The sequence below is a fragment of the Dipteris shenzhenensis genome, chromosome 3 (genome assembly GCF_047967505.1).
Source record: "Dipteris shenzhenensis isolate YYH24624 ecotype China chromosome 3, Dip_SZ_1.0, whole genome shotgun sequence".
Classification (NCBI taxonomy): Eukaryota; Viridiplantae; Streptophyta; class Polypodiopsida; order Gleicheniales; family Dipteridaceae; genus Dipteris; species Dipteris shenzhenensis.
This window is the reverse complement of record NC_141598.1, coordinates 29,447,609-29,468,450: the sequence shown is the minus strand read 5'-3', so window position 1 is coordinate 29,468,450 and position 20,842 is coordinate 29,447,609. Positions and strand designations below refer to the sequence as shown.

The window sequence follows — 20,842 nt, the reverse complement described above, 5'->3', positions numbered from 1 at the left end:
CTTGTGTAGATACGTTCAAATATGAAATTTGAAACTGCCTTACCATTTGTAGCACGGAGGGCGATAGCTTTAGCCCACTTAGTGACATACTGAGTGGCTACCAAAAGATACTTCTTTTTGTGGGCAGTCGTGGGCAAGGGCCCGACAAAATCTATTCCCCACTTCTGAAACGGATGGATGGACATCACTGGGTGATGTTGCCTAGGACGCAAATCCTTCCTACCAAAGAATTGGCATGGTTCACAGGTTTTGCAATACAAAGTGACATCCTTGAACAAGGTCGGCCAATAGTATTCAGCATGTAAAATCTTCTTAGCTGTATAGTCACTGGTATTGTGGCCTCCACAAAATCCTTCATGATAATGCTTCAATACCTTAGGTACTTCCTCTGAATCAACGGCCCGTCTTAGTATCCCATCCAGCCTTGACGGTACAACACCCCATCAAAGAAGATGTAGCGCCTACTATCTTTGCGGATCTTCTTTCTCTCATAGCTAGTACTTTCTGGAGGAAAGAAGAAAGCAGTCAGAAACTTGTGGATACTGCCATACCATGGATCCCCCACTTCTATGGCTGCTACATCGAGGCACCCCTCTAAATCAATCAAAGCATTCTTCAAGTTGGAACAACCTCCTTTTATAATTTTGAAAGAAAAATCATATTCTTGTAGAACTGCCAACCAGTTGGCCAACCAGCCCATGGGATTTGGTGATTGAAGAACCTGCTTTGCAAGACCATTGCTAGAGATTATAATGAAGGACTTTCCAGCGACATAATGCTTAAATTTCTCAATGCAGAAAACCAAAGACAAGGCATGCTTGTCAGCCTCTGAGTAGCGTCGTTCGGAGTCGAGCAATTGTCGAGAAGCAAATCGAACGGGATACATGAACCGATCCTCCCCTTGTTGGAGAAGAATACTTGCCAGAGCGTGCTCACCAAACCCAAGATTGATATAGAAAGTCTTTGACCAATCTGGATTGCATAGAATGGCTTCTGAAGCTAGAGCATTCTTGATTTGTGCAAATCAATGATCACAATCCTCATCCCAAGAGAAATCAACCCCATCTTTTAATAGCATAGTCATGGGTCGTGTCAAAGCAGCATATTGATCAATGAAGCGGCGATAGTATCCTGCTAGATTGACAAATGAGCGTGCCGGATGTTTGGTTGTTGGCGGGGAGAGCTTGAGGATGGCTTCTACCTTCTCGGGGTAGGCTTGACACTCTCGGATGAGACAATATGTCCCAGTAACCTCCCTTGAGTGGCTCCAATGGTGCATTTCTCCGGGTTGAGACTGCCATCCGCATCATTGACCCTTTGGAAGGCCAACCTAACCTTCATGACGTTCTCCTTACGTGACGAGAATATATAAAAATCATCTAAAAACACCTCCAAGAAATCCCCCAAATAAGGAGCAAACACCATTTGCATAAATCTTTGAAAGATAGCAGGAGCATTGGTGAGGCCAAATGGCATTGCTTTAATGACCCCCAGGGTGTGGCAAATGTGGTTTTAAGCACATCTTCTTCGGCAATTCTGATTAGATAAAACCCAGAGTAACCATCACAGAAAGTATTCATTTCACGACCACTTAGCTTCTCAAGAATGTGGTCTTGAAAGAGAAGAGGATGATGGTCCCTCTTGGTGGATGCATTGAGTTTCTTATTGTCGATGCAGACCCGCCACTTGTTGTTTTTCTTTGGGATGACTACCACTGTTGAAACCCATTCAGTATTGTGAACCAGAACAATAAATCCAGCTTCTACAAGTTTCTGCAACTCTGAGCGCAAAGCATCGGTTTGTAGGGGCCCTAATCTCCGATGCTTGTGAGCCACAGGCTTCGCATCAGGCTTTAGCTCTATCTTGTGTTCTATGGCAGTCACATGACGAAGGTGGCGGTAGCTAGTTGCGAAAAGGTCAAGGAAATCTTTGAACATTTCTAGGAACTCATCTTTCTCACTTGGAGTGAGGTGTGGGGAAAGCATAGATTCAAGCTGTTAAGGATTAGCTGTTACCTTTTCTGCAGGTGGCGGGGTCGGAGACACCCCCATCATGTAAACTTTCTCCTCGGAGAATTCCTCCCCCCCGTTTGATTCTTCCATTGATTCAGACATCGAGGACGAGAGAGTATCACTGTCTTGCTCCTCTTCTTCTTCTGGTTCCGTGGCACTTGGTTGCATCAAGATCTTCTCCTTAGAAGCACCAAAAGACATGTGTCCTGTCTTCCGATAGCTGATTGCATCACTCTTTCTCAACCATGGTCTCCCGAGTATGGCTGGGTAACTCCTACCTGTATCTTCAATGTCCACTACATAGAAATTGACGGTGGTGGTCAACCCATTTACAGTGATGGGCAAATCCTCAATGACTCCCAAGGTGGCGAGTCGTCGACCATCTGCTACCTTGATTCGAGTGGAGGAACGCCTTGTACATTTCAAATTCAATTTCTTCATGATTCGGGGCACCATGATATTACATGCAGCTCCCCCATCAACACACACATTTTTGACACGGCAATTATCTATGATGACATCTACTGTATGTGGGTAGCCCCTTTTGTAGGGCCTGAGGCAGTCGGCCTAGTGCCCTGGCAGTCGGGTTGCTAGGAGCAAAGGCCAGCCCCTTGTGTAGGGGAAGATGTGGGTCAGCCCACCCCCCATTGCTGGTTGGTGGCCTAGGGCAGGGGGTCGGCCATGAGTCCCCTTGCTGGTCGGTTGTATGAGGCAGGGGCTGACCCTATATATAGGGCCCCTACCCCTCACTTGTTTGCATCCTCTCTTGGAGGGCCTGGTAGAGGACCAGAGCCAGCCCTGTTGTGCACCTGAGGAGCAGGGTAGGGGAGCAGTCCATATAGTCCCTTGTGCTTGGTTGTTGAGCTGTGTTTTCCGAGCTCTTGAGCAGCCCGTTGTTTCCGAGGTTTTGCCCCAGTTGTAGCGGGGTTTCAGAGATCACTTGCCGTTCTCTTGTGCCTTTCTCTCTCCTTTCTCTCCTTCTCTGTGTGTGTGTGTAACGCGTGCTCTCTCTGTCTCTGTCTGTCTGTCTCTCTCTCTCTCTCTCTTCCGTTCATTTCCGCTGCACTTCTCACAGTTGAAAGGCAAACCCAGGAAGCAAAGGACGTGTTTCTTTTTAGGGGTCAACTAGACCAAATTGATAGAGTAATTGAGTTCATTGGTCTCTCTCTAAAGACAACATATGCGTATGACCGATGTGTTATCCCTTGGCTGTGGTGCATTGTTAAAATCCCCATAGAGAAAGGCATCTACCCTCCAAGGATACTACAGCATATCCCTCCAAATCAAAGCTCTGTGTTGAGATGATTCCTGGAGCATAAACTGATGCAAATTCAAATATGTCTCCTTGCACAAGGCATTGCACTATAATCCAGCAACCATTCTGGTCATTATAAGCCACCTCTAGGTGAAATGCATGATTTACAAGAAGCGCAAGCCTGGAAAAGGAGTTATTACCTACATAGAAGATGTCATACCCCTCAAAATGGCCCATGTGATGTGCATAACTATGCTGGTTATGCACCTGCAAGGCTACGATATCAGGCTGCAATTTTTTGACATATGCCCATATAATCTTCCATTTTGTGGATCACACAATCGTTGTACATTGTAAGTCAGACACTTTATTTTTGGCAGCATATGCATAGATTTACAAATATGTTCATGCCATATACTTCCCAAGCAGTATTCATGACTGCATATCCACATCAGAATCTAAGGCATGGTCCTGGGGGACCAGGCCATAAGAGAGCAACATCATCCTCTTCTGGAAACAGAGTGCGATTGGCAATCCTTGCAGCCAAAGTAATACCCATACCGGAGTTCTCAGCCAGGGTATGCCCATTAGAGGAGGCACCAGTCCATGTACGAGGAGGAAGGGGCCTTTTGGCTGTGGCAATTTTCCTCGGAGTTTGCCAACCTTCACTCGATGATTTTTTCTTTACTTTTGCTAATTTATTTTATTTTTGAGCCCAGAGGTTCCAGGGGCATCCTTATTTTGAATAGAAGCAGGGATTCCTTCAGGAGGCATCTTAGGCAAAGCCAAGGGACATTGCGAAGCTATGACCAAATTTTCTACATTCAAAGCATGCTGCTGCAACAAACCCCATTTAAGCTTATAAAAAGCACTACCCATTACAACATTATTCACAGTAATAGAATATGATTTTGGTGTGGGGACATCTGTGTACAGTACACAACCTCAACCCAAACTGGACAATGGTATTTAATCAAAGATGGATAGTCCCGCATGGGAGCCCAAGGCAAAATGTGCACCATCTGTTGACCATAATAAAGGGGAGAATGCTCCAGGAGCATTTGCTTGTTTAACTTCATCTGTCATGATTACTTAAAAAACCCCCGGCTTGCATATTGTACTTATGAACAAATCATCCAACCAAAGTGCGAGTCAACCAGTTTCCCACGTCTGTAGCAACCATTATCCGATAATCAGTGCATTCTTAGCATATTCCCTTATCGAGTCCACAATATCATCCACCTCACTGTTGAAACTTGCTCTTTCTTATCCTTACGAATATCTTCGAATCCCTCATGCATGACTTCATAAACAAGTTCAGCTTCATGAGAGATATCAGTATGACCCATAGCATGCTTTTGCTTCTTATTTTGAGCTGATTAAGCTTTGTCAAACTGATACGCTGCCATCTTAATTGCACCAGGAAGGCCTTCAAATCTGAGTTATCTAACTAAGAGAAAAAGCTTATGGGAAAAAGGTAGAAAGACTATAAACAATATGGAGTAAGATGAGGTAGTAATGCTGTATTTGGGAAGAGATAAAGCAGTACTAAACAGTAGAGGAAAAAGGAATAAAATGAGTACACAGAGATGCAGAAGTATAAAGGGGGTCCTAACCCTATCATCAAGAGATGTTAAGAACCCCCATGGAAAGGGAAAAAGACAACGGCGAATTTCACATAGCAAGGGCGCGTATATACACAGCTATGGCAAGAGAAAAGCAAGGGAAAAATGAAACGAAAATGCAAGCGACTAAGTAAGGAGCCAAAATTTGTGAAGGAGAGCTGAAGTCACCATTGAAAGCGTAGCGACCCGTATAATGGGGGCACAAACGCTTGATCATACCGCCTGCTATTGCAAAGCGCGACTTGGAAGGAGGGAGTCTGTCGACCCAAAACCGAGGTCCTAACTGAGGTAGCTTTTCCTGAAAGGGAAGCTCGAGAGTACATCAGCTGAAGGTTTCAGTATATGACAAGTATACATTATAATCTATGTAATGAAAAGTATACATTTAGATTTAGATGCTCGTTGGGGAGAGACTAAAATGAAAATGTTTAGACTTCACAAGCAGTTGTAGCTTGAATGAAGAGATTTTGGACTACCTTTTGATTAGCCTTCTCCTTTAGTGCTAGCCTTCATCATGGCTGAGTCTGCCCTTCACCTCCGGAGTGCCGACAGAAACTCAGTACGAAGACTTTGTATAAATGGATGCTCAAGTATGTGTGGGTGTGTGGATTTGTATGTGTGAGAGCATATTCTTATACTATGGTCTACACCCACTGTTGGGCGCTGATGACATGGTCTACACCCACTGTTGGGCGTTGATGACGTCAGTGGGGATGTCATAGTAGCTAGTCCCTGCTATGCATGATGGAGTTTATGGTTTTCAACCTTGTGAGTGACTATCATGAGATTGAAACTACACTATGTTGTGTTTTTAGAGGATGAGTTTAGGAATGTTCCTGGATTCATCTAGGTATATATTATAATCTATGTAATGAGTTTGTAGGCAATCATAGAAAGATTGCTGTAGAGAATGTTAAAAAAAAGGCAAGTGGAAAAAGTAGGATCACCTAAGACTTTATGATTTTTATCCTTGAATAGAGTCCAAAGCGCCCAGTAGCGAACCCAAGTGAAAAACAACTCAAACTCTTGTTTGTGTGAGTGAATCCCAAAGGTAGCATTAGAAAATCTAGTTCTCAAACGTTGTCTAAGGAGACCCAAGAAATCATGGGTATGTGGACAATGCCAAAGAAGATGGGGCTTAGATTCCCATGGAGCTAAACATCTGTGACAAACACTCAGAGCTGAATCAACCTTGAAGGGGAATCTAGATTTGCTTGCTTTTCTGAATGATCCGGTGCTTTACAAAGCAGTCCTGCTTAGATTTTGATTGAGCTGCATACTCACAATCTGGAAATTCAGAGCTGTTTGCACTTGATTTGAAGCAGCCCAAGTAGTGTCATCAACTCCTTGCGATTAGTCAAGTGAGAGAGCGAAAGTCAAAAGATCATTTCTCTATTCAAAGTCAACTTGCAAGCTGCTATTTTTCCTAGGGCTTGCAGCGATTGAGAAGGGGATGACAAATGGGTGAACAACCCATATTTGGGATTGTTTGTGTTGATGGTTATTTCAGTACTTCAAGATTTAACACTCCATAGCATTAACTACGTTGATTTTTTCCTATGATAGGGGGAAACAAAAGAAGCACATGATTGGAGCATACTATGCTCAAGTATTGTTCATCTATGAAGTTATAGATATATAAAAGGCAATCGTCAGCCAAGAGATGAACTTTATGGTTCCCTTTAGTTGAAACCTTTCATGCAATGGGGTTCGAAGTTTTCTATCAAGACCACACTTTTTCCTTAAAAGATCTTGAGCAGAAGTGCTGAAAACCGGAAAAGCATGGAGGCTTGTCATTGGATGAGTGGTTTCAGAGATGTTGCTAAACATATGAAGCTAAGTATTTCCTTCATGTTTATTTAGTTTGCTTTCAAAGATCTAACTCCTGCACTACAATACAAGAAAAGAAGTGTGTTGTTTTTCTTTGTTTATTTCAGAAAAACAAAGGCAGTACACACTTGGTTTGATTTATTATTACAATTATACTCCCATGAATGTTGAAGCATTCTTCATCCAAGTATTGGACACGGCAAGGAAATAATGCCGAAGAAATATGGAGCTATGGAATTAATTTCTGTGACTGGCAATGTCGCATGCCGGTAATGAATTACAGGAGAATATTAAAAGTTCCAGTGTGATGTGGAAGGATTATGGCAGGGCCAAGATTTCAGCTAAGAGGGTGTGAAACCAGTTTTCACACATGTATTTATTTTGAGCTATACTTTCTCAAGCTTGGCAAGATCTAAGTTATGATGTTTACATCAAGGAACTAGTTTTTTATATTCAATTATGATTGTAGTGTTGGAGTCTTGCTAGTGCAAAGGAACATGTATATCTTTTGCGGATATTGAGAAATACACAGTTGGATCTTATATGTATGGTTCATGGTTCTATTACGTGTAAAAGAAATTGGTCTCAGTTAACTCCAAAGTCAGCACTTTATATAATTCAAGCATAGCTTGAAGAGTTCTCATATAGGAGGGAACAAGTACCTTGGAGATTGAGGACAAGCCCCACTTGAGGGTAGTACATTCTCAGCTATACCAATTGCAGTCACATGAATATGGCTTTATTCCATTGTAACACAGTTATATGCTTTCAATTATTCCCTCTCAATGGATTTCAGTTAAGATATTCAGTTTTGTTGTTTTCTTATGGATCATGAAATGCTCAAGTATCAGCTCTCTATATGGAAACATTTTATGGTCGTCATTGGCCAAGATATGACTTTATGATTCTACAGTTTCCTTTATTTGGATTTGTTTTATACAAGAATTCCAATGGTTTCTCATTGATTATTATGGCCAATGTGATACAGTTTTACAGTTTATCTGTCAGTTATATGTCCTTTTGCAAAGTTTGAGAACCCTCCAAGTTTATATATGACTAGCACTGTAAGTGCTCTGTAGGAAGAAGATCTTGAGAATTGGGTGCAATTTTGTAGTACATGGAATCTATTTCAAAGCAACTTCAAGAAGAGATTCACCCTACTTGGAAATCAAGAAAAGAAGAAAAATGAAGGCTCCAAGAAATATCTAAGGCTAAGCATCTCTTTTATGCTGATAAAGTTTGTCTCATGACCTAACCCTTGTATGTCAATGCAAGGAGAATATGGAATGTTTTCTTGAATTTGTTTCAGAGAGACACTACTCATAAATGAGAAGACTTTAGAGCCTGATTTGCTCCAGTTTCGGTACAAGTGATTATTGGCCAAGGGTTTTCTTTCTCTTATTTGGAAATTAAAGATGGCGTTGCAGCCAAAGAAGCCAAGGGAATACCGAGCCCTTAGAAGTAACAAGTAGTTGTATTACTGGACTCTTGAGGTTATCTGTAAGGAACATGTTAAGGAAAAATATGGAAACACTGATGGATTTCTGTCTTTAGAGTCTTATGACTGTTTTGGAATACTTCTCTCCCACCAGCATAACTGGCAACTGTGAGAGACAAAGAAGAAGCAATCAACTCCACAAGAAACAATGCATGGATTTGCCAAGATAAGACATGCGTATGGCTGCCCAACGCTCTCGAAGAGCAGAAAATGCTAGAAGAAGACATGAGTCTCTACAAGGAAAGAACGTGTTGGAGATGCGACAAAAAAGTCCATAATTAATGGAGCAAGTGCCAACTGTAGGTTCCACAAGGCGAAAAGCACCAAGAGCTCCTAGAAGATGGCGCCATTAATGAAGACTCTATTGGGGTTCTAAAAAGGTCATTAAAGCTGGCCTAAAGTGGGCAAAAGCGGAAAAGCTAAGGTTTTGTAACAAGTAGCTTTAGAAAGCAGGTCGAGTTTTTTGCTAGGCCAAGACTATAAAAGAAAACCCCAAAGCACCCATATCATTCAAGTGTTGTACTCAGCTATTGCTCTTCTCAGAGCCAATTGTACAAAGTTATTTCTATTGCAATAAAGGCCTTCGGGGTCAGCCCTTATTTCTGGGCCCTAGTGCGTGTGTTCTCTGTTCTTTCTCCACCTCTCTCAGTTTGTTTTGTTTCCCAGAAGAAATCTCATGCTGCTCCCTGTCAAACAAAGCTATCAGATGTTGTTTTCCCTTGTTATCTGTGAAATTCGAAATCTATCTTGGTGATTATCTGTGCAAATTGAGGATCCAGGCTGTGTTTCTACCAGAAGTGATTCGTATTTGGGGTTTCTGGGCTGACTACAGATTCGTTTTAGGGTTTTTGGTCCGATTACATCACTGTAAGGTAGCTTTGTGATTCATTACTGGTCCGATTACAGATTCGTTTTAGGTTTTCTGGTCCGATTACATCATTACAAATTAATCGGGCTGTGTTAGTCTTGTGTGTTCATTTTGGATCAGGTTTGTCGATTAATTGACTTGAAACATTTATTGTGTGATACAGCAATAGAAATTGTGTTGTTTGCTCTAAAGGAGACTGTAAGTAACCCTGTTGAGGGGCAAGGTTCAGCCCAACCTTGGAGGACGCTGCATGCAGCCATAGAGCATTATGAGGTGCAAGAAGGGGAGCCTGATGGGGAGACATAATGTGCCCAGGAGAGGCGAACCAAACAGGCCAAAAGAGGGTAGCCAACTGGCAGTTAATAGAGCTATTTGCTGTGGGAGGTCAACAATTCCTGATGTCACTATATAGAGAAAGGGCCTTGCTTGTGGGTGTGCCCGCCCTGTGAGAGGTTAGGGCAGGCTGAGTGAGGGCCTTTGATGTGGGTGTGCCCGTCCCCGTGAGCGTAGAGTAGGATAGGATGGGTGCCACTTGTCAGCCCAGTGTTGGGGGTCTGTGTGGCTGTCCCTGGAGCTGTAGGGCTTCCCCTTTGGAGGCTTTTTGTTGGCTGAGGTGGGCTGACCTGATGATCGGCCACCTTTTCTTGCTTTCGGCCTGTTGCAGGAGGGGTCAGCCTCCTTTATGGCTGCATGGCAGTCCATACCAGGGCTGGAGAAGGTCAGCCCAGTAGAGCTTTCAGCCGGGGTGCTTGGGACAGGGAGTTAGGCCCCCATATGGCTGGCTAGCGGGATCTATATGGGGCTAATGTCCTCGGCTCCTAGAGAACTGCTGAGTCGGCCTATAGGCCAGAGGGTAGAGCCCTCTGATAGGGCTGTGTGTGGCAACCCTTGGAGGCTAGAGGTGGGTCGGTCTACCTTGCTGGCTGGTCAGCCCCTAGAGCAAGGGGTCGGCCCTTTGTTGCAGCCAACTAGCGAGGGGTCAGCCCCTAGAGCAGGAGGTCGGCCCTTTGTTGCAGTCGACTAGGGAGGGGGAGGTTGCCTATATATAGGCCCCCTTCCCTCATTGTTGGCATCTCCTGGTGGAGCAGTTTTGGCCTATCTATAGCAGAGGTTTCCCCTGCAGCTTGAGGGTTTTGTCCTGAGATCCTTGCATTTCTTTTGGTCTCTCTCTCTCTCTCTCCTCTCTTGTTCAGTTCATGTGTGCTGCGCTTTCTCTCTCCATTTCTGTCCAGATCTGCTGCACTTCTCACATTTTTGCACCAGAAAGGGAGCTATTGTTGCACAGGGAGAGGGGTAAATTGAAACAAGGGGTGAGGGTCAAGTGCAAAAAGTGGGGGGGTGCAGGCAGCCATGAGTGGGGCTGTTATGGACCAGGAGTATCGCATCATTGCCATTTAAGCAAGCCCTCATGTCCTGTCCTGTTGGAGGGGTACAAGGTGCACCTTTTTCACATGGAAATACTTTTATGTCTATTGGGGAAAGGATATGCTCCTCGGGAAGGGCTAGGAATTGTGCACCTCCTTTTGTGCGGGTGTGTGTATTTTTGGTGAAGCCTTGTGAAGAGTGTCACAGTTTGCATGATGTCCCTTTTGTGAAGCGATGTGCCCCTGTTCATATGAAGCATGCACGCCTTTGCAAATGGTGCATCCTTTGAACGCGTGTGTCCCTTCATGATGAGATGCGTCCCTTGCGTGAAGGGGCGTGGCTCTTCAGGAAAAACTGCATCCCTAATATGAAGGGGTGCGTCTCTAGGATGATTGGATGTGTCCTTGTCATGATCTGGTTTGTCCTTAGGATGAACGGGTGGTTCCCCTCAGAAACAGGTGCACCTTTGGGTCAGTCTATTCATGGTGAGTGCGTACCTTGGATTTAGAGCCATGTTTCTTTAGAACAGGGGTGTCCCTTGGTGGATGGCTTTTAGTTGTGCTATCTCTTTACATCTTTCATACACAGCTTCGTTGAAGCCCTCAGACGGGCTTATTATATACCTTGGTAAGACTAGAATAAGTCCAATCATACAAATTTAGATTTTTTGTTGTTCTAAAGATCAAAAATCTACACAGAAAATAAAAGAGAATATGAAAGAGAAGAAAAAAGAGGTAAAGAAAAACTTTTAAGAAAAACAAAAGGAAGACATACTTAGCAAGCAAAGCAACACTTATGTCGTCATCAGTGCGCAAGCATAAGCAGCTATACTGGGTTTCTAAAGACCCACGGAGTCTGGGAAATGGAAGTCATTTCCTAAGATACATTCTCTTGGATGACTATGTTTAAGCCTTTCATTAGTATGCATGGTTATATTGGCTGTGCTGATGACAACATTTGAGCACCTCACTTACATTGAGTTATGATGGAGACATAATGGAAATTTCGTTTAGCACTGGATGGAGAACTTCAGAGGTTTTTTTGGTTTTTTCTTTTTTTGGGGGATTGCATTTGTGCAAAGAAGATACAGAGCTGGTGTAGCAAAGAAAGCCATTGAAACTTTTTCTTTTTTCAAAAATAACTCTAAAGCGAATTTGTCCTGATAGTCTCACTGACTTAAAAGCAACGAATTTTTGTGGCAGAGACTGGCGGAGGCTTCAGACCATCAGATAAAACGCTGGGCTACCGGCAAGGAGGGGAATTTACGTGCATTGCTCTCCAATCTTCAGCATGTAGGTTCGAACGCCTGTTTTAATATTCAAGTATTTTATGGGGTAGCATAGGGCTGTCATAGAAATTACACAGAAAGTGGCTGCAATTTGCCAAATGAGGGATGTGTGTCCATGGTTTTGTGCTTATTTTGTTGAATCAGCTACTTACTTTTAGAGGCTTAGCCTTAAACCTGTACACAACTGTTATGTCCAAGTTTGCAAAGTCTGTGTATGCTGCATTGTGACAGCTCGAGTGTTGAATGATGTCTTTTTAAATATGGAAATTTGTGGGTTAGTACATTTTACATAGCTCACCAACTGTTATTGCAGTGTTTTTCTGTTTATTCCGTGAAAGGAATTATCAAAGCTTTTAGGTATGCTTGAATGGTCCAGTAATAACGTGAAGCTGGTCAGAGTAGAAATTCTATCAGACTTTATGGATTAAGACCAACCACCAGTGTCAGGTTTGAATCATATTTGGATGTTCTCATTTTCACTTTGAAATCTAGAGTTGCCGTATTCAAATCTTATATTAGTTATAGTTTACCATCTGTTAGAACCTTGTAAAAAGTGACTGAACCTTGTAAAAGTGACTTACGTAATAATTCAACAGAGGACCGTGAAATAAAGCCACGATAATAGCTCAAACCTGGAATCTCATGCACTGCTTGACAGTTATCGCTTTAGGACCAGTTATTATCATAAACGACCTGACCTTCATATGGCCATAAGGTTTTTGAAGCTTGAAATATTCATGCAGATCGCATTGAATGTCTGAGACGGTTGTTAAATGTGTATTTAAATGGTTTTATGGTGTTACAGTGTATACCCATGTGGCCGACAGGGTCATTCAGTTTCCCTCTATTGAGCCTTAATTTTCTTTAAAATTTTGTTTTTTTTAAAGAGCATTAAAACTTGCACATATCTATGAACTCGGTGTATGGCAGCTTGGTTGACAAAGGGGCAACATGCTTCCACATTGAGATGGTCTCTTTAGCCTACAGGATGAGTTCTCTCTGGATGACGGTGTTTGGGAGACGGTGGCCAGCATAAGAGCTTGGAATATCTGGGAAGTGTGCTGAAAGTTAGTATGTGGGAGCACCTCTGTCCACCCTTATCAAGATATTACATGATATCATCTACATCCTGCTGCCACTTGGGAGCAGGGCATGGAGGGATCTAGGAAGACTGCCGAAAGGTGTGAACATTTTTGCAAGGCATGGCCTGTAGGCATTTTTTACACCCTCATGGATTGTGGAATTTGCTGACCCCACACCCTGGCTTTTGGCACCATTTTCTGAGACACTCTTGGGGTCCTGCCAAGCAGATGGAATAGCAGCCACTGCCCCTTTGGATTGGTCAAGCGTCTCATGGATTGCCGATCTGTAACATCTCAAGATTTCTAATAGAAGGTTCTTTTCTTTGGGAAAAATAGGACCAAAATTGGCTTTCAATCTAGATGTTTTTCGGTCATTAGTTTTTGGGAGATCATAATCGCTTTCGTCTCATCTGTAGCCTCTATAAGGCTGATACCTCAAGCGTGAGGAAAAGCAAGTCGATGAGCATTTGCTTGAAACTAAACTCTGTGGCTGCCCAAGATAGTACACAGTCTTTCCAATCCTCCAACAAAGCCAGTGCAAACAGTACATAAACTAAGAAGTATATTGCTGCTGTAATGGCTGAATACAACAGCTGTAGAAACCGTCCTCGCAAGGAACTGATGCTACTCTACTCAAATATGAAGATATGCTTGTGTTAGCTGGTTCAGTATGTAGAATGGAGTAGACGCACTCCCTTTTATTGAAAAGGGTGGCAAGGTCTGTTCTCCACTACTACACCTGTACAGGCCAACTTGTAGTCAGCCTGGGCTGGCCTTTCTAGGCTGTTTAAAGTGGCTGACCTCTCCTTGAAGTGCCTTGCACTAAACCTGGCATACAATATAAGTGTTCAATTTTTAGAGCCACCTCCATTGCTGCAATGCAGCGACATGTCTCTTTTGCATGTGTTGGAATGGTCTCCAAAGAAGTCGTGTTTTATGACATGACAGGGCTGTCCTCATTTGGGGGCCTGCAAAAGGATATTGACTAACTGTAATCTCACCCCCCCCTCTTAATGACTCAGTTGTGGAACAATGCCCATGCAACTAGTGAGATGCTTCAGCTGCTCTTTGCAAAGACTCTTGGCGAACACACCGGTTATGTTTCTGCTACAGGGTTATACATAAATTTGACCAAGTGATTTGTATATACTGAAATGGCCTTGGACGTTGATGTGCTTTGTGCTCGCATAAAACATCAGGTTTTGTGCAATGACAAGGCAACTCTGTTTCTCCTCTTGAATCATTGTGTCTTCCAATTGTTTCTCCTCAAGTATCCATCTATGCTATATAGACCGGCATGCAGTTCTATTAGGGGAGTGTTGGTGGCTTCTTGTTGAGCCATGAGATGGCCCTTGGTAATGTTTTGTCTTCGGACATCTAGTGTTAAATCAACAGCCCAAATTGAATCACATAACTGCCAAGTGTTCTTCCAGCTCCACAAGTGCTCCCATAGTCCTATGCATCTGATATACCTGAGAAGCTTGAAGCTAGTGACTCCCCCTTGATTCGTATGAGCTCGATCTGGAATGCCCTATATCAAAGTGAGTTCTCCAGGGTCTTCTTGAACCATTTGGCTGTAGTTTTCTCCTTAGGTGGTTTAGGCTCCTCATCCATTGCCGCTTTGTTCCTGGCTTCATCTCATTGCACTCCTTCTTCAATCGCAGGTTTTAGATGTGTGTGGACACCCCATGGATTTCACCCCAAAAAAAAAGTGTGTATCCTTTGATCCAATGAAACCACGGGATCTTGAGCATGGTAGACCAATTGGCAGTTTCCACTATATGCTATGTTCTAGATGGGAGAGAGGCCTTGCCTCCTCTGTGGGATCTTGGAAAGTTTTTATAAAACTTCCAGATGATCGTAAATTACAATTGACAAGTCACCTCAAAAGGAAGTGTCAAGAGAATTCAACAAATTGATGAAGCTATATCCATGGATTTGGTTGACACAGATGGTTTCTCTACTGGATGGGGGCCTTCACAGAGATTCCAGTTTTGTCATTGCACTATGTCAGGCAGACGAGGATGCCTTGTTCTGCGATGATAGCTTGTAGCCGCTCGAATCTCCTCCACTTTGCCATTGGAAGATCACTCCCCCAAAAAGGTGCTGCATACATGGTAGTCGGCCTCACTAGGGTGTCGAAGAGCCAACCCTTTGTTGGTGGATCTTGTAAGTGTGCTTGGAAGCACTGCCTCTCTAGACCAGCGATGGCACCTCACCCTCGTCTGAGTCATGCTCTAGCTGCATGAGGATTGCACACTCTCCACTGGCTCACCTTGGTAAGTGAAGCTATGTCCATAAAAAGAAAAGTGAAGCTATGTTGGTGAAGCATTGCACGTGAGGTGTTGAAAATCATGTTCACTATGCGGGAATAAGGGATAGAAGTATAGTCTAGAGCAACGACAATGAGATCATTGTGTATGTCGAGTAGCGGTGATGGGTGAAACTATGAGGAGGAGGAAGCACACAACTAAGCACTCAAAGAGCGGCTCCACACTCGGGTAATACAAACACCCACTTAGTTGAGATCATCTTCATCACAAAACTCCATATGTTGGATACACTCAGGAAGATCTTCTTCATCAGGAAGCATCACAATCATCTACTCTTCATCTACCACATGCAAAAGCAGAGACCAATAATCACCATGAACCAGGGATAGCATAACCTCTATGTGAAAACCATAAAAGAAAACACCAGGTACCTCTGGCCCAAGCTCAAGAGATAAAATTATCATTAATTTTTAAAGTGCATCTAAGAGGCAAACTGAAGCTGGTCCCCTAGGGATCAGATAGCAGTGTAGAGGACTCTTATAGTTGAAGGATGAGCACAACATCCAGAGCAAATATCCATGGCACAAGTCTCAAGATGATTCCATGAACTGACTCAGAATCAACCACACACACATATAGAAACCACGAACCACAATGCCCATGGCAAAGGCAGCTTCAGGCCAAAAACTCTCACATGAACTTCTCTTAACAACTCAGAAAACAATCAGCCACATGATATCTCAGACCCACAGCTTGTCTTCGAATCGATTCAAACATCCAACTATGATCAGATTCAGACTTAACTCTTCCCCACAAATCAGCTGCACAAGACTAAGCATTCCCTGTCCTCATCTCGTTAACAAAAAACTATCGCCACCAACACTTGCACTATGAGCTTGCTCCAATGTGCGTGATGTCAAATGAAGAATTCCCCAATTTTGTTCACAAGCCCATGAATCGCAAGACAATCACATACACTTCGTCAGGCTCAGCCTGTTGATCATGTCGACAGCTCATTCAATAGCATGCAATCTCCACGTCAACACACGATACGTTTGTTGAAACCCACGATAAGACAACAGCCTGCTGGATTGTGCGTGATCAAAGGTAACCAATCCACAGCTAAGAGATGAACAATGGATCAGCCCAGCCGAGGTCTCCCCCAGAAGGGGGTCCGCATCCCAGAGGACCTCTCGCAAGATGAGGAGATTCAGCAGGTTATGGCAGAGATCTGGGAGCACTCAAAGATGGCACCGAGTGAGGGCTGGGCTGCGTGGGTTGCGGATGTGATTCAGAGGAGCAGTGTGGAGCTGCAGGCTCACGCTCTCAGGCGGAGGACCCTTTAGGAGCACGAGCGGGATTTGAGGAGAGATCTCGCCTCCATTGAGAGGCTCAGGGAGTAGGACCTAGCGTCTCAGCGGCTTAGTGATAGATTGGAGAGCACTCGTCTCGAGCTTCAGTACACGAAGCTGCGGCAGGCTGAGTTCTCCTATCATTCCTCTTGGGCCCGATGGGTACAGCAAGGGGACAATATGACGAAGTCTTTCAGACCACTGGGCCCCGATCGACATGCACACAGCTACAGCGTCTCCGGGACTCGCAGGGCATCATGCACATTGATCCGCAGGAGATTCTTGACATGACCATCGGTTTTTATAGCCAGCTCTTTCAGATAGAGAGGATGACCCCAGCCGGTCTTGTGGCCCGAGAGCTAGTTCGGGATCACGTTCCGACAGTAGTCTCGTGGGACTTATGCATCAGACTTGAGGAGCCTTTCACCGATGAGGAGCTCTAGGAAGCCCTCAAGGCTCTCCCGACCCAGAAACGCCTGGGGGAGGATGGCTTGACTCCGGCCTTCTTCCAGAACTTCTGGGAGATTATCTCCACCCCTTTCCGTTTAGCTTGCTAGGAGATTTTCGACAGAGGCCTTCTCCCTCAGTCCTTGCGCAGGGGGTGGATTTGTTTGATCCCGAAAGTGCGAGATAGGTCAGATATCCGACAGTGGAGGCCGATCACTTTGCTCAATACTGCATACAAGATTCTCGCCAAGGTCTTGAGTTTGCGGTTACGGCCTCATCTTAGGTTACGGCCTCATCTTACAGACATCATCCATGACACACAGACTGGGTTTGTCCAGGAGCGCAGGATCTACGACAACATTTTCACGTTCTGGGAGGAAATGGATTGGTCCAGGGAGGAGTCACAGCCATTGGCCATCCTTCTCTTGGACTTCGAGAAGGCCTATGACAGGGTGGAGTGGTCTTTCCTCGAGGGCTTTATGAGGAGATTGGGTTTCTCAGACTGATGGGTTAGAGGAGTTTCAGCGCTATACCCAGGGAGCTCTAGTCAGATGATTATCGGAGGACACATAGGCGAGGCCTTTCCTCTCTCTCGCGCGGTCCGCCAGGGCTGCCCACTAGCTCCCTTTTCTTGTTTGTAGTGGAGGCTCTGAGCTACTACTTGAGATCACAGGTGGCAGGTCTCACAAGGTTGAGCCCTCCCAATCAGGCAGGAGGAGGAGCTCCTTGACTTGGAGTTTGTAGATGACATGGCCTTGTATGTTGAGGGCACCACAGGGAGTCTAGAGAGAGTCAGAGGCGCCTTGGCTATCTATTGTGAGGCCTCGGGGGCACGGATCAATTGGACGAAATCCATAGGCTTCTTCACGGGATTTGAGGAGACAGAGGAGATCCATGAGTGGGGGAGTGACTTTGGTTTCATATGGATACTGCGGGGCTAGACAACAAGATACCTTGGATGCCAGGTGGGTATTGACATCACAGCAGAGTAGCAGATTGCCCCGGTCCTTGAGAGTGTTCGGCGCAAGCTTCTTTATTGGAGATCGGCCAAACTCTCCCTCGCAGGTTGCGCCTTAGTGGCAAACCAGGTCCTCGTTGCCACTGCCTGGTGTATTGGCTCCTGTTCGTGCTTTCACAGAGGATGCATTGGGCAGCTCCGACGGTTGGTACGGAACTTCCTCTGGGCAGGTTCAGACAGCACAAGGAACACTAGCGCCCGAGTAGGTTGGCAGATGGTAATCATGCTGCAGGCATTGGGAGGCTTGGGTATCATTGATCCGGAGATGCAGAGCAGGGCCCTTTTGGGCAAGTTGGTCGTTCGTGGCCGCAGTCCTCAGAAGGACACTTCAACCTATGCATACTAATCCCTATGCGTCGCCTCAACCATCCTATGACCTCAACACCTAGTGTCCCTCATTTTGCACTCACGATTGGGGATATGCCTTTTAAGAAAACTTCAGATAGCCTGAAGGACCTTGAACTTTAGAGAGCCTGAAGGACCTTGACACAATTCTGGAGAGGCTGCATTTGATAGGAGCTATAAATTCTGCTGTGATACGTGTGACTTGTCCATGTCGTGATTTGCATAACAGTAGAAGATCACTGTTTTATTTGTAAGTAAAAGTGTTCCTAATCAGGTTGAATTGGTTCAATGGATACACAGATTTGTTCAAGTAGTCAGATGTCGTGGTGTTTTGATTGATGCAAAATGCTCAAATTTCAGCTATCTTACTTTTAATGCTGATAGCATGTGGAAGTTCCAAATAGTATTTCTCCCTCATGCAGCTGGTTTTCAGTGTCTCATCTTGTTTGCATCGGCTAACAGGTGCTTTGGCCGGATAGTGGATGGCAACCCATCCCTCTAACGGACCTGATAGAGGGAGCTGCTGTCAAGAAAGCTTATAGAAAAGCAACACTGTTTGTGCACCCAGACAAGGTGCAGCAGAAGGGAGCAACATTACAACAGAAGTATGTTGCAGAGAGGGTTTTCGACATCCTTCAGGTGAAAATGCAGACAAAACCACTTCACGCCATTCTGCCCTTCCTACTTGCGCACATGAACCCCTTTTCTTCCTGCTTGCTTCCTTTCTTTTTGTGTGTTTGTTTAAGAATGCTTCGAGATTTTCCGAATGTTGGGTAACTTTGCTCTTTTTTACTTGCAGGAAGCTTGGAAGACGTTCAATATACAAGAGCTGTTTTAAGGGATGAATCATTTTTCATTCTTTAGAGCATTTTAACAGCTCCAAGCTAACTGGAGCTTCTCTAATTCTTTCTTATCCAGCTATGAACATTGTTAATGTTGAGTTTTCCTTGGAGGTGTAAATTTCTTAGCCTTGTCGCCCGCATTTGGGTAGCTAGGTTTATTCATTCAGTCTAGGTCATTCTTTAAGTACCCTTTCCTTATGCTGGTCTTGTTGTGTCCTCAATGCCAGAAAAGGCTGTATATTTCTAAGAGAGCTTGTAGTTGCGGTCAGACTTAAGGTGTAAATGGGAATGTGGGACCTGCTTTAGCCTGTTCGAAAGTCACTAGCTTTCTCACAAAGGGATTTGGAGGCCTCGCCCAACTCTGCTGCACAGCTGGAGATGAACTCTATTGTACATAATAAAATGAGTGGAAAGCCCAACTTAAAGAATGTCAATGTCATAGCCATTGGATGATTTTTGGGTTGAGTATACATACTTATCTCTGCTCTGAGAGAGAGAGAGAGATGAAATGAAATGTTGTATTAATGTTCTGTGAGAGAGAGAGAGAGAGAGAGAGAGAGAGAGAGAGAGAGGAAATGAAATGTTGTATTAATGTTCTGTAGAGATCCAATAGGACCTATGGGACAAATTGTCACGAATGTTCACTCATCCCAGATTATGAAATTAGTGACACTTGCACTTCTCTAGATCTAATGTCGTCAGTTATTCCTTACTGTGCTTCCAGATCTCTCTGATATAGTTCCCAATGAATTTAAAATGATTGTAGAGTAAGGGGTAAGCTTCCTTCTCATCACCTTCTACTAATGCACTGATGTGAGTAGCTTAGAGAGCTTCTTCTCTAGGTTAGTATTCCTCCAATGGCCAGTGTTGACATCTAGATCATGAAAGGAACTCTTTTTCATTACAGTAGTCTTTTACACATCAAGATTCCATCTTGAGGTAGTTTCGCTGTCCATCAGCATTGTTGCTTTGGGAGCCTTGTGTGGTAGCCTGTTTGAGTCCCATCTTTTTTATTTTCTTATGTAGAGAATAAAGTGCTGCTCCTTCTAGAGGAAGCATTCCTACTTTTTTCCTACAAATTTGGGCAAGGAGTTTGTGCTTTGGCTCCCAACTCCTCCACTAAGAACTTTTGGACAATTCATTAGTTTTCCATGCTTCTTGGTGCTTGGCTAGGTATCCATGCTTGGTAGCTATACAAAACAATAGGTTGTCTACAACTTATTCTTGAGTTGGAACAAGATTTATCTCACCTTTGAGCATTATTTTTAAGATAAAATGGATCTCAATGTGATTTGTTTTGGCATGAAAAACTAGGTTCTTGGCTAGTCGAATATTGCTCATGTTATTTAAATATAGAGTGGTGTGGGATTTCTTAAATTTTTATCGTAACCTTCTTAACCAAACTATGTTGTGTTTTTAGAGGATGAGTTTGGGAATGTTCCTTGGATTCATCTAGGTATATTCTTCATTTTTTTTTTCTTTTAAACATAACGCCATAGTAGGTTCTTAATTTTCCATTGCAAGGGTTCTGAATAGGTTGAATGAAAAACCACTTTAGCATCTTCTGTCATTGTTGATACTACTGTTTGCCCAACATTATCATTGTAATGAAAGACATTGAGGTTTGATAATCTATCATATTGAAGTCCATAATCCCATGGGCCTTTAAGATGCTTGAGAACTCTTATTTTTATATCAAGATGAGCGTTTTTTGGATTTGCATGAATTGATTGAGAAAACTA

General features: G+C 43.9%; 1 protein-coding gene across 2 annotated transcripts in view; it reads left to right on the top strand.

The window, feature by feature from the left end:
* The window catches only part of LOC147903631 (uncharacterized), a 68,354-nt gene extending 48,801 nt beyond the window's left edge, over window positions 1-19,553 (top strand). For both annotated transcript variants that reach the window (XM_087400261.1, XM_087400255.1), the window contains exons 6-8: window positions 11,656-11,745; window positions 18,721-18,897; window positions 19,058-19,553. In XM_087400261.1, the coding sequence (XP_087256387.1) occupies window positions 11,656-11,745; window positions 18,721-18,897; window positions 19,058-19,096 (306 nt within the window). In that variant the 3' untranslated portion in view covers window positions 19,097-19,553. The remainder of the gene's footprint in view (window positions 1-11,655; window positions 11,746-18,720; window positions 18,898-19,057) is intronic.
* The last annotated feature ends 1,289 nt before the right edge of the window (window positions 19,554-20,842 follow it).